The 14,843-nt window shown below is 36.9% G+C and overlaps 1 protein-coding gene across 2 annotated transcripts in view; it reads left to right on the top strand.

The window, feature by feature from the left end:
• Positions 1–4,171, top strand: part of LOC142050120 (guanine nucleotide-binding protein G(q) subunit alpha) — a 129,771-nt gene extending 125,600 nt beyond the window's left edge. For both annotated transcript variants that reach the window (XM_075078466.1, XM_075078467.1), the window contains exon 7: positions 1,174–4,171. In XM_075078466.1, the coding sequence (XP_074934567.1) occupies positions 1,174–1,364 (191 nt within the window). In that variant the 3' untranslated portion in view covers positions 1,365–4,171. The remainder of the gene's footprint in view (positions 1–1,173) is intronic.
• Positions 4,172–14,843: the final 10,672 nt, after the last annotated feature.

Genomic DNA, 14,843 nt, shown 5'->3' on the forward strand with positions numbered 1-14,843 from the left:
CAGCACACCAGAAAGTATGTGATTTCTCTCACATGTATTCCCTACCTAAATTTTATGGAGTTATCCAAGTTAGAAATGTTAGCAATTGTAAGCTTGAGGTATTAAATATAAGGTTTATTTTCCAATTGTTGAAAAATACGTGGGCATGGGCTAACACCCAGAGTACAGATTTCATAACTACCAGAGGACAGAGCTACATATAACAGCTTAGAGCTGGTATTTATATTGCCATGTAACAAGACCAAGACTAATGAAGAGAACAGGAGGAGTAGGCAGCACAGAAAATGTGTGTTCTGTAGAAACCCACATTCCAGAAACAGGAGAGCAAGGGAATAACGGCCTTTGGAAATGGCACTGGAGTAATGGAACAAAATTCAACAGCTTGTGGCTAATGTTCTTGCTTCTGCACCACGCTTTCGGCTGTGAAAATGAATGAATCCTTGCTGTTCCAGGCTGGAAGTCATTACTTTACCTTCTGTCTTCTGTAAAGCTGAACATGTGGTTTGGCTACATAGACTCTGCATCCTTCTGAGAATTACAACCTTAATTTAGATCTGATAGGATCATGATCGTACATAACTGAGATAATAAGTGATTTGTTAGAACTTGGGCCTTTTGTAATCGAACAGCTTCAGCTGGAGAACATGTGTATTTTATTATCACTAAAGTAAACTAAGTTTTATTGGTGACAGTATCAGACCAGTTCAGAATATAACTTCATTATGTTACCTATTAAAAGCCTCATAAAACTACTAAATGTTGCAGTGCTAAAAGAACTTACATGTAATTTAAATACAGTAGATGTAGACTGAACATTCACCAATTCTATTAACATTTTTAAAGATTTATTAGTATAGCTAATTTTTCATTTTTCATTCCATGCAGTTACAAATCACCTGTTTTAAACATTATCTTACTGAAAAAAAGAGGATAGTCAGCAGGAAAAGAGCAGTTTTGACATGATATCTCTGACTTGATGAACTTCTTAAATTTCCTTCCACCTTTATTTTTCATAGCTCCTACCAGGAAGAAAGTAGCCAGTATATGGTACTGTTGATAAGTAAGAAGTTCCCTGTCTTTTATGTGAGGACCACAGACTGACCCTCTCTTGTTTTCTGTTAAAGACATTCAAATAGTGAATTGACTTTAAGAAAACTAACTTTCTCTTCTCAGGACCACAGCGGGATGCACAAGCAGCACGAGAGTTCATCCTGAAGATGTTCGTAGACCTGAATCCAGACAGTGACAAAATTATCTACTCCCACTTCACATGTGCTACAGACACAGAGAATATCCGCTTTGTCTTTGCTGCTGTCAAGGACACAATCCTACAGTTAAACCTGAAGGAGTACAACCTGGTCTAACTGTGCCTAGGAGGCCCTCCAAAACCATCTTTGTGTGATTAAAGATATACAAGAGGGACTGTATTATCTGTGAAAACAATTTGCATAATACTAATTTATTGCCGGCCTGGACTCTGTGAATGTCCACAGAGTTTGTAGTTAATATTATGATTTTATTTAAACTATATGGAGGAAAATCAAAAGATGCTGAAGTATATTCACAGCACATTTCCTCATTTTTTAGGCAAAACCTTGTGACTCAATGTGTTTTAAATTCTCAGTCTTACATTTACAAAAGATAGCAGTGTTTTGCTGTTGAAGCAAAATCAAGCTGGTTTCCTCTTACCCTGACCTTTTCTCTCTCCATCCTTCCCCTCCTCCTGTATCTTTTACAAGGTACAATGGCCTTTTTTTTTCCCAGTTACATTCCTGGGTAAAATATTATCTGTTGAGTGGTTTGGTCAGGAAAATACTATCATCAGAACTTAAGTCATCAGTCATTCTGATTTTACAGTATGTACTTACTCTGAAGGATCAAAAGTATTGATACTGTGATTTTTAAATTCTTGATATGGGTGTCTTCATTCTGTCTTCACTTTTGGGACTAGAATATTGGGATTGCAAAATAGAATTACAGTTGTCTAAGGATATTAAATATAACCGTTATTTTCACAGTTCAGAAAGGTGCACAGAAGACAGTAATGAAATAACCAGGACACGGCCTAGGATGTACATGGAATATGTTAGAATCTCTTTTTAATTGCCATGTGCCATTTTTTTTTCTCTCTTCTTTTATTCACAAATGCCAAATAGAAATGTCATAGACACTACATCTTCCCCAGTGGCTACAGCCTGAAATAGTGTTGGGTTTTTTTTCAGTTGTGTGGGGCTTTTTTCTTAAGTTAGAGCTTTTTTAAATGTTCTTTTTCCACACTAGAAAAATTATTTTTATTGTATAAAATTAATGTTGCCAAATTTGGCTTTTTATAAAAACCAATGCTCTTGAAACATAAGATAGTGATTGAAATGCCAAACTGATGGGTTGGGAACTGACCTAACTGAGTCAACTGCCAAATGATGAACAAATAGTTTCAGCTTATGTGTTCCCTTTTTTAGAAAGTGTTCCATTTTCTAATGCCAAAACCAACAGCGTAAGTGAATACGCTACGAGGTGCACCATGCACACACATGTGGTCTACTAATTTAAAGACAGTTTAAATCTCTCCTTATGTCACATATGGCATGACATTGTCTTCTGTAATAATATTAAGGCACCTTTAGTTGTAAAACATGAAACTTGATGAGAGATCACGTTCAGGAACCTTTCTTTATAAGGTTGCTTGTTAACTGATTCACCGACATTTGATAGGCTTTCATGCAAAATAGCCTCTTTCAGTGTTCTTTAGAAGACTGATTCATGTAAATGAAATAGTGAGAAAGTCATTCTTGAAATCCAAATGTGCAATTTTTTAACAACATAAATGCAGCACACATTGATGAGCCTTTATTCTGCAGCTTAGGTTGAAAGGTGTTTTTTGACCAGGTGCATGATTGCTAGCAAGCTACAGACAACTCAAGAGTTCAGACATGTAATTGGATTGATTTTATGCAATGCCAAGTAGCACTAGAGTGCACTTAAGTCAGAAATTGCTGCCTCATAGCAGCGGATGGGAGGTGGTAAAAAATAATGGTTTATTAGTTGATTACCAAAGTTAACAATAAAAACTAATGAGACATTTTTCATCCTTAACCCTCCCAACTCCAAAACAACAATGATAAGAACAGTTGCTATTTTTTGCTCCCTCTTAAAACACCTTGTAATTTAAAACTGGTTGTAGGTATAGTGCAATTACGAATGCTATAATCATTGTACATACATCTATATATATATATGGCAGCATCCATATTGGCTTTGTAATCATTAATTTTTGGCAAATTGAATGTGCTGTATTGATATGTATCTATGTAATTGTATTGTATGTCTTATAGCTAATTCACATTTTAAATAATGTTATTTTATTTACTTTTTTAAGAGAGAAGAATGTAAATTTCGTCAGTTTATTTCTGACTAGGGATTTGTTGTTGTTTTTTTATTTACAAAACAAAAAACATTACTATAGTACAGAGCGGTACTAGCATCGTGCTGTATAAAATCATTTGCACATTCCTGAGTAGAAGTAAATTGGAGACACACAGACAGAGACCATTCAAAACAATGCTTAAATCTTGTCAGGGCTTTATACAGGTGTAGAAACCAGTCTTAGAAGAATTTATGCTGTTATATCTAGGATTGGAACATAAGCTTTTAAATACAAATTTAAGTTATATTTGGCAGATTCACATTAGATTACTTTTACTTTTCTAATACCTTTATTAGAAAAGTAAATTTAGAGATATTTCAAACCATTGTACATAAGTACGAATGGGTATATGCTGTTGCCCTAAAAATACCACGAAAAATACAGAACATCAGATCAATCAGTCAGTCTTTCAGAAACTGCAGAAACCTGAGATATAACAACAACAACCAAAAAGTCACTATTGTTAATGATTTTAAAGAGTTAAAGCATTTTATTTAATACAGCTAAAGCAGGTATATATATGTTATAAAAAGTGACACTGACATTCTGAATAGGGGATCAGAGCAGTGGCTCTTACAGCATTACAAAGTTGGTCCTGATCTTGCTATAAATGCAGCAGAGCTTCTGTTTTCACAGTTCCACTCTTCATATATCCCTTCTTTTAACTTGGGAATACATGGCCCAGGCTGGATTCAGTGCTATGAATGGAACTGTAGCCAAAAAAGAAAAAAAAAAAAAAAAAAGAGAGAGACACTGGTGTCTAACAAAGGTTTGGGTTTCTTTGGGTTTTTTTTTTTATTATTATTTTTCATTATGGGATATTGGGTGGGGAGAAGGAAATGTGGTTCTGAGTTTTGTATAAAAACAAAACAGAAGTTTACTCATGCTTTATAGTATATTGTGATTGCAAAAGTTTTCAAGTGTATGTGCCACTGGGCTACTTCTGGTATAATTTAGGTAAGTTGAACCTGTGGCAATGTTTAGATCAATTGAGCATGTTCTGAGAAAAAAAAATATATTCAGCATGCCAAGGCAAGCTTTACATGAATTACCTAACACAGCATTGCAGTGTGACAGTTTACAAAAACATTTCCTTTTTAAATGACACAGCTGTTCCCACTTGCAGTATATTCCATTGTGGTGTTGCTGTTGCTGTTGTTTTAATCGGTGGTTTCTACTATGCCTTATAGTGCTTGGGTCCAGAAGTTTGTGCCTCTAACATGAAGCTGAAGGCAAAAACATCAAGACAGAAACCCTTTTAACTTTGCCAAAATTATGTGATTTCTTTGAATGTCATAAATGGGGGAGGAGGGAAGGAAAACGTCTTGGGAACCTGTGTATTCTAGATGTTCACTAGCACAAGAAAGCTGTAATACATGTTTTACAGAAATCTTAAACTTGCCTTTTTCACAGATTAACTGGCACTGTCCTTACATATCTAGGATGATGCAGCTATAAGGGCAATTTACTTTTTATAATTCAGACTCTTTTGATTGTCAAGGTGTATGGACTGTAATTTTTAATCATACTGCCACATGGTTGTGAATCACTTTTTTAAGTTTGAAAGTGGAGAAGAGTCTTTTTATGCTGGATATCAGTCAGAACTGACTGTATGATTTGCAAAAACTCCATGGGGGGAAAAGGGCTGCATACAAAGACATTGCTAGACTCCCAGCCTTCGGTTGTAAGGTGCAGAAGACTTTCAGATTGCTCAACCTCATGACCCTTCCCTTGTTACACATTCTTCACAAAAGAATGAAGTATTAGGAGAAAACAAAGACATGTTAACCCACACGAGAAAATAAAATTTACCCAATTAATTTATTATATGTGCTGCTGTTCTTGGAGCTCTGTGCGTGGTTATCCTGCAGACTATTACATTAGTGAACTCATTTTAATATGCACAACATATTAACAAGGCCTACAGATGACCTACCTCTAGCTAAGAGACCAGTAAAGTAAATATGTTTTGGAGAGACCGTCCTAAGTTAGGAAATTAAAATGTCCTGGAGTAGGTAATTAATTACGGTATTTTAGAAATTCGCACTTTTGTAAATACGGTCCCTCTTTTGACATAAACCATAAATTCTAAAATTTAGTATGCATCAACTAAAGCCATCTGTCCTTGTCCAGTTTCTTAGTTTAGTAGATACCTTGCAAAACCATACATCTAGTCTGAGAAGAGGAGCTACTGGTATTTCCTCTTTTTTGGCTTTTTGTTACCCATAACATTTTAAGTTTTATCAATCAAACCAGAAACATTTCTACATAGTTGACAATACATTGAGGGTCAATGTTTAGCTAGTAAAACAGATTTTACTCTAAGTTTCACTCAAGCTTTTTCACAGTAGGAATTCGCAGTGTTGAATTCCTTTCACAAAGGAGTTCTCTGTTCCTTTGAATAGAGGGAGATTTTGACAATGGAGTGAAAAATACAAAGCCAGATCAATCTTACTGTAGATCTGTTGGTTTGCATTTTTTCCCTCAAAATACAGTCTAAGCTGAAGCCTGTTGCTGGATTCCTCATTTACCATGCTGCAGGAAATCCTTATTTGACTTTTTTTTTTTTTTTGCCGGGGGGGGGAGTGGTCAGATACATTTTTAAACTTGCAGTATTTAAAAATAAAGATCATATTTGCTGTTCTTAAAGTGTCATTTAAATGCATGTATTGTGTGTTGTTTGAGGGACAGAAATAGTTTTTTTGGAAAACTAATATTGTACAGTTACTGCCTCTCAAAAAATGTTGCTGGTTAAAAATACAATATTTTTGGCCAAAACTTTGTACTATAGTATCTTCATTCCTTGAAATTTAGCCTTTCTGAAATATTATTTGGGCTTAGTGTTCTCCCAAAATTATTCTTATTATGATAAATGCAGGATAGGTGTATTATTCCATTATTACTTTTTAATTATATGCTCTGTCCTTAATGGCTATATATTAAAATTTCTAGACTGTTACAGCCAGAATGTTCAAAACATTTAAGGTTTGTTACAGTGCAGGCGGTCATTTGACAGTATTATTAAATGGTTTTTTTTTTGTTTGTGTACAATGGAAACTCAGAAGCATGGGGGGGAAAGAAATAATAGCCTATATCTCGTTAGCAAAGTTTCAGAATTTGTAGATGGTGAGGTGAATTTCGTAAGCATTTTGGCTGATGGCACTAGTACCGCAAGAGCAGACTGAACTTTTTGTTCGCCTATGTGGTGATAAGAAGAACGGAAAGATGCTTTCGTGTTGCTTTTCAGGAGTCTGGCTCATATCTGATCAACACTCAGTGGATCTCAAATCTTCATTACTGAAGAAATAGAACTTCAGGCCAGTTGCAAAAATGAGTTTGTTCTCTATTTTGTAATTACAACAGCTTAAGTGATTCTTGGAGTCCAAACAGTTTACCCAAGCACGGATTTGAGCAAATGGTTCCTCATTTTTCTTTCCTGTTGCAGAATGTAAGGGAGAGTGATCAATGGGGAAGGATTTATTTTAGCTTTGTGTCAGTGAAGTTAATGTCAACAAAAGTACAGTGTAAGTGATGATATTTAGATACGTGAAATAGATGTAGAAACTGTACCTGTGTGATAAATTGTGCATAGTTGTGATAAAACCTTACATCACATACTATGATCATATCACCTGATTGCCAACAGCTTTGTAGGATACTGTCCCAAACAGCTAGGAGTTCCAGAGTATTCATAGACCACGACAAAATACACAGTTGTGAGCTCCTCAGGAACACATCTGGTATCAGTATCTGTTATCAAGACAGCTGATGCCCTCTCACAGCTCATTGCTACCAAAAGAAACCACCCTCCAAGACCTCCTCAGTTCCCGGCTCTCTGATGCGTGGGGTTTTCCTTCTCCCTTATGTCAGCCGTGCCACTTGGCCAGCCAATAATCTGCGTGAAAAAACCCCACTCATTTTTGCTCTTCTTCCTTGGCTGATTTTGTAGTCTAGTTTTCAGGGGTTTCAGCCAATTTGGCTGATCAACGGTTCAGACAAGTGCTAAGCTGACTAAATGGAAGAGGTAGGTAGAATTGTGTGGCCAGCAGTCTTAGGGGAAAAGGGAGTAACATTCCCCTCCTTTTAAAACCTAGTCCTGAACAGTGTGTAGTACCTAAAAACCTTCATTTTATGCACTTCATGGGCTACTAACCATTCTGGCTTGGAACAATTGCTCTTTTCACTTTGAAAGGTCTTTACTGCATTTTTATCCTGGAAAAAAAAAATAGATGGGACAAGAAAAACACTTTTCTGCTCCCCTTTAAGAGTAACAAGTTTGTGTACATATGGACTAAACCTAATTGTAGTCATACTGAAGCCAACAAGTCAAACTTGGTATTAGGGATGGAAAAATATAAGAATTGGGCTTTGATTTGTCTCATGGAAAAAGTAGGGGGAAAAAAATGCCATAATTCATGTTCATTTCCAGTAATATAGTTTAAAGAAAAAGAAATGGTTTCCACCTTAAGGTATTTAAAATGCCTTATCACTGTACATGACATTCAAGATTTACTATGTCCTTGTCCAAGGCACTCCTTCCTTCTCCATTCACACTTGTCTATCATAGTGATTAATTGCTTCCTGACATCTGAAGAAAATATTTCCGCAGTACTGCTTTATGTATGTACACTCTGGAATACTTTCTGATCCATGTGAATTAAATGTAAATTGGTCTGCTAAAATTGAACAATTGATGAGGTGTAGTACAGCTGAAGAAGACCATGCTTTTTCCTTATTTCATATTCCCCCTGCCATCTTGTTCTGATTATTCTCCTGTATCTTTCCTTTATCCTGTTTGCCACAAAGAGAACGTTGCTTGACATACCAGATTCAGTTCTGGTAATGGTTGCAGAATTTATTATACTGGCTAAATTAAAGACAAATTGTGAAAAAGAATAGCTTCAGAGAGTTCCAGTAGTCGGGCAGATCCAATTAGCCTTGTGGACAGGCATTTCAGAAAACAAAACACTAATGCTGTAGCTGTAATACAGTCAACTCAAGGATATAGTGGGCCAAATTGGGCCAAAATACCCATTTTAACATGTCGTTTCACATTGTCAGTAGAGAACTGTGTTTGCCAAGGTGTTACTGAAAATTTGCTTTTTTTCCTACAGTCCTGTATGAGGTGGTTAATGCTATGATCAGACTGGCACTCAACTGATGAGATGCATTAATTCGACAATAAGTTCAAATGTATTCTTGCAGAGATCAGTTATTACATAAGGTTACTTTACATGATGCTACAAAAAAAGATGCATGCAGTAAACATTTAAGATTGCACTTTTATACATTTATTATGAAGAGGAATCACTCTCTCCCTAAAAATAAAATTCCATTTATCTCAAGATGAAGTATCTGGAGTCTTAACAACTGTCAGTCAACTGTAAACCCTAGTGTGATTATTGTATACTAGAGATTAATCAATTTTTTATCACATGCTGTAGAATATTTATTCTAAATGCTGATTTTTGGAAAGGCAGAACAATATTTTGTATCAATATCTTGATTGCTACTTTTCTCAGCATGTCTTAGGAGATCCTTCTGAGTTACTCATAAGACACGATTTCTTTTAGCTCAAGAAATTGACTGCAGTGTAAAGCCCGTGATGACGGTTTTTCTTCAAGTACTTTAGAACTTCGCTGTTCTATCTGACTTCACTGAAGTTAAGCAACCCAAGTGTAATTGAGAGGCAAAAGGCCACATATAAACATAATCGGATACTTCCCTTGCATAATAATATTTTAACACACAAATCAATAACATCACTATAATTTAGCTGGTGGAGCTATTCCTCTTGAATTACAACAGGCTGTTGCGGTGCTAAGAAGAAATCGGTTTTCCTCATTCTTCACCAGATGTCAGAAGTGTTCAAATGATGTCATGGCTAGTATTTGTAAAAACAGCTTAATTGATTTTCAGTGTTATTTAATACGGTCTATAAATTGCTTGCATCTCTTGTAGGAAAGTATAGAAATGGTGGCACAGGTGGAAGATTTCTGTAGTTATGGATTAAACAGTTGTCTTCTGATAAATACTCACATTCATACATGCTGATTTAATTTCTGCTAATATGAAACAGAAGTTACTCCTCTGAAGATAGCAAAATGTAATTCTCAATTTAAAACCAGTGTAAAGCTCTAGAGGGTGAATATAGAACTCTACCTAGATGATGGTGTTAGAGTGTGTAAAAGAGCACAACAAATTTTGTAAGCAGAGAAAAGCTTAAGTAAATGGGAGAAACCGTTTTTGAATCGTTTAGGTGAGTGCTGACTTGTTCAAGGTTAATAAGAAAATAAAAACTGAGATTGAGATACTTTGTTAGCACATCTCTGAAAGAACCATTTAAACATTTGTCACAAAAACTATGAAGTAATGCAGATGATGACTTCTTTCTCCCTTACTCTGGTGTTCAACAGTTGAATAATACATACTACGCAGAGCACTCAAAATGAGTGACACTTCCAAAGCACAGCAGAGGGGAATAGCGTAATCCTGCAAGGCATGGAAGGCTAACCTTACATCCCCAATCAAGCAAGTGAAACTGTTTTCACTAGTTGACCTGCAAAATAGGCATAATTCAATTATTTGGTATGCCTCAGTGTTAGAAAATGTTATTGTGACCTCAGTAGCCTAGTGGATGATCTTTTTAATTCCTCACCCATCAGTCATTCTAATGGTAATATGAAAGAACGGTTGGCTTACACTAAGCTACAAAAAACAAGGTGAATTCCTTTTCCCAACTCTCTGGTGCTTAATGTCCTGACTTGCTGTCGTAAAAGAGCCACAGGTATGACCTTTATTTAGTCTTCTATTGCACAGCAAGCAAAAAGAGAGGTCTCTGCCACCAGAAATTAATGAAATGGCAGACAAGTTGAGCTGCTGCAGACTTCCATTTTCTGCAATCTATTCATACTACTTCAGTCTTTGCTTTCAATAATTCTGTGCCCCATACATTTAAGTAGAAGGAAAATAGATTCGCTTGTCTGCCTGGAGGTCTTTGATTAAGAATTTGACTCCACTGGTACCTATGAAAAAGAAAGCTGCTTCTCAGAGGAGGCTTCTGGTAGAGATCACCTGAAATTTCCCAACATGTACTTGCTAGTTTAAGTTCTGTAAGTAAAAGAGATTGAAGCATTAGTGTAAAGAAAGCATGCATTTCCACCACTGACAGCAGTCTGTCGTAAGCAGACTGACTCAGGCTGACAGGGCATTATTTAAAATGCTTATGGTTACATGGAAATTCCCATATGGTCACTGCTGCCACCATGACCTGCTGTGCCCCCTGTGAACCCAGGGTCCCAAAGGATGGGAATTTTAACGGAAAGTCTTGGCATCTGATGTTTCTGCATTCAAAGAACAGTTCTGCTGTTCCTTTAGTGGAACAGAATTTCTCTATTGGGGTGATACCTTATTCACTTTCTGGGGTTTTTTTTTTCCCCTCTCCCTCTCTCTCATTTTTATTGAAAAAAAAACCCCAAAAACTTCCAAGGGAACCGAGAAGGCTAATGACATACTACACACACACTCCAGACAATGGTTTTCAGTAGTCTTGTTTAGGCCCACAAGAGACCAACATGTTTATGAAGATGATCACTGGCTATTGATTTTGAGCCTGTAATTACAACATTAAGCCTGTACCGTCTGGTGGGATTCAATATGTAGATACCCCTTGTTCTTTAGGGAAATGCCTTTACTGATACTGTAAAAGGTGGTTTTAAGTTTAGGATTTCTCAAGTGGCTAGAAAAGAAGTAATTGGTGGTAGATGGCCATTAACAGCATACTGAGATCTGCAGTGAGAACAAGCAGGAGACCAGACTGTGAAGTATCCACACACTGAGATTACTGATGCAGGAGGAGGGAACTTCCTTTCTGTGGAAAAGTAGTTCAGTAACTACTTACGCTTAGGCCAAAAGCACACTGAGAAAACAGGAATGTGGAAGTCATCATACCACTTAATGAAAATTCTTTGAAAATACAAAAAGGTAAAATCTGAGGCATTTTGCCAAGACTCTGAGGCTCTCATTAAAGAAGACACAATTTCTGAATGTATCTGACCAACCATATACCACTTAGCTATAAATGCAGGAGCTGTGAAGCTTAGGAAATGGCATGTATAAATAGTGACATAAAGAACTTAACACAAAGCCAATGCCAGGACATACAATTTTATATCTTTCATCACAGACAGGTACACTTTTATTTGTCTATACGTACATATAAATTTCTATTGGCATAGCAAGCATATCAGGCACTTTATGATGTCCAAGAGAGCTAAACTTTTACAGACGATGCTAACCTACTTAAAGAATCTCCAGAAAGATATTGTAAGACCATTGTAATTGCATAGATTTTAATGAAAACTAGAAGTCATGTTTTGTTTGATTTTTTTTCTTTGAATTAAACTTGTGTCTTCTACAAGAGCCTGAGTTTCTTGGTATCTTATGTCTAAGTACAGCAATTGGTGTTCTAGTGGCTGAAGGGTATTAGGTGTTCACAGACTGCAACAATGATAAAATCCGGGATGCTAAAGTAGTGTGTGGTCAAGAGATCAGAAGTACCTTGTAAATATTTGGAAACAGAAATAGTTGGAACATAGCTATTTCCCAACTCTTTTTGTTAATTTCATCATTTGGACCTCATAATTCAGAATTTTAAAAGTTTCCTATGTCCTTCTCAATGCCTTTGGCATTAATACTACATGTATTGGTTTTTAGCTTTTAATTTTTTAGAACTACACTGAATGAATTTGGAATGGGTTGATAAATCAATTTTTAAGCAACTTAACCTATATTTCTAAGCATTTTCTACAAAACTGCATTTGTGTTCAAAGAAAAATGTTACCAAAGTAAGAATTACTTATCCACCAAAGAAATAAAAAAGACTTTTTTTATCAACCATATTCTAGCACAGTAAACACTGTCACAGGGAATACTGTAAAAATAAACAAGTACTTAGCAGATTCTAGAAGTCATGTAATTCCCATGCATGACTTGGCATCGGCAAAGGGATTGCACCTTTCCCAGGCTTAAGTGTTGGTTATAGGGTCACAGCACACCTGAATATCAAATTCAGAGGAACAAAACAAAACATACTCTCTATTTCTTGATTGAATTTCCATCCTCCCTGGAGTAGCATTCAAGCAACCGACTTGCACATATAATTTGTAGTAGTTAGTGCTGAAATTCCGTCACATAAGTGCCTTGACGCTGACTCCGTAAGCCAAACCTCACTGTTGCTTAACCTCTGAAATGCATCTGTTGATCTTGGGCCTTTGCTGGGGAAGAAATTTAAACATCTAGTCCTGAGTCCAGGATCTGACGACTGCAATTCACTGTGATTATCCAAAGAGTTTAGAGATCTTGCATATCTGCTACAATTTCACAGTGAGTGAACCAGTAAGCAGGTAGGAAGTGGAGTCCATTTTGCTTACAGAGAAAACAGTTTGTAAAAAAATAAATAACCTACGCACCTGCTAATGAGTCATCCACAAAAGCCTCTGACCACCACCGTATGTTACAGGGTCCTCATAAGATTCTTAGCAATTTATATTTACCAAATTCCAATACCAAAGGTATTTTCTAATTTCTGCTGGAACTGTATGGACTGCTTATTTGTGGATGACTGTTCCTACTTTAAGTATCAAAACAACTGAATGCCTATGGAAAGTAAATTAAACACACTGTCCTGGAAGTTATTTTGGGCCTTTCCCTCAACTCTGGTACTTTTTTTCACAAGTTTTCTCTGTGCTCAGTGGGCACAAATTTCATGCTGAGCAATATTACAATTTCACCAGAAGGCTGCAAGTGAATGGTATGTCAGTCACTTTTCCAAACAAACTGAAGGAGGTCATTGTCGTGGTTCACCCTCAGCTGGCAACCAAGCACCACGCAGCCACTCGCTCACTCTCCCCAGTGGGATGGGGGAGAGAATCGGAAGAGTAAAAGTGAGGCAACTCATGGGTTGAGATAAAGACAGTTTAATAGGTAAAGCAAAAGCTGTGCATGGAAGCAAAGCAAAACAAGGAAGTCATTCATTCCTTCCCATGGGCAGGCAGGTGTTCAGCCATCTCCAGGAAAGCAGGGCTCCATCATGCATAAGCGTTACTTGGGAAGACAAATGCCATCACTCCAAATGTCCCCCCTTCCTCCTTCTTCCCCAGCTTTATATACTGAGCATGACATCATATGTTATGGAATATCCCGTTGGTCAGTTTGGGTCAGCTGTCCCGGCTGTGTCCCCTCCCAGCTTCTTGTGCACCCAGCAGAGTACAGGGAGCTGAAAAAGTCCTTGACCAGTGTAAGCGCTACTTAGCAACAGCCAAAACATCTCCACATTATCACCACTGTTTCCAGCAAAAATCCAAAACACAGTCCCATACTAGCTACTATGAAGAAATTTAACTCTATCCCAGCTGAAACCAGGACAGTCCTCTACCAGGATAATGGAAAACCATGTCAGAAATATGGAGGAGGTTTTCTTCCTGGCAGGAAAATTAACTGTATAAACACCAAAGGCATTAAAGATGTAGGAGTTAATGAAGAACCTATTTCTCATTAATAGGTGAAAAGAGGCATTGTTTGGGTAAATTTAGCAATATATATTTTGATCAGATTTCCTATTTAAAAAGAATATACCTATTCTGTATGTTGTTATAAGGACAAAATACTTAAAAAGTATACATTTTAATAAATCTAAAGCATCATTCATGTCAGAGAACCTGTTCTTCTGCACAGTCACCCTTGCTTGCTATTTTGATATCTGCTTGAAGTTTCTGAAGAAGATTGATAGATTAAACACTCCCATAGAAACTGACTGTTTAAAATTCATTCATTTAAGACAATGCTCTCTTTCCTCCATTCCTAAAACCCATTACTTCCTTACGTGGTCCCATTTTGAGGCTCCACAGACTGCAGGAGTATCTTGCCTGTAGAGAGGACATATTAGTGCAGTGTTTCCATGCAGTCTGCCTGTGAAAGGATTTAACTGATTGCCTAACTAACTAACTTACTGCAATTTCCTATATTCTGAAAGACATTTTTCACTTCTCAGTAGCACTGTAATACCCTACTGAGTTCTGGAGTGGGAGAAATGCTGAAGGTGGCTTTAGCTAATTGGGAGCCAATAAGAAAGCCTCCCTGACGTTACGGTGCACACCACTTTCTTGTTAGAATTGCCACACACCATTAACTGTGGTCTCAGACAAAAAATTCAGCCTTCATCCCACTATTCTGACACATGGCAAATGCGATCAGGTGAGTGCCATAGAAACCATAACTTTACCAGCTGCCCCTAAGTGAATACACTTGATGATCCTAAACTGCTGCCATTTGACTTAGAATGGTTGTGCTTTTCAGCCTCTGTATCTTGTAGCTTGATGAGTCACTGTATTTGCTTTGACCAGTCAGGAGTGCCTCAGCC

This window comes from Phalacrocorax aristotelis, chromosome Z (assembly GCF_949628215.1).
Source record: "Phalacrocorax aristotelis chromosome Z, bGulAri2.1, whole genome shotgun sequence".
NCBI classification, from domain to species: Eukaryota; Metazoa; Chordata; class Aves; order Suliformes; family Phalacrocoracidae; genus Phalacrocorax; species Phalacrocorax aristotelis.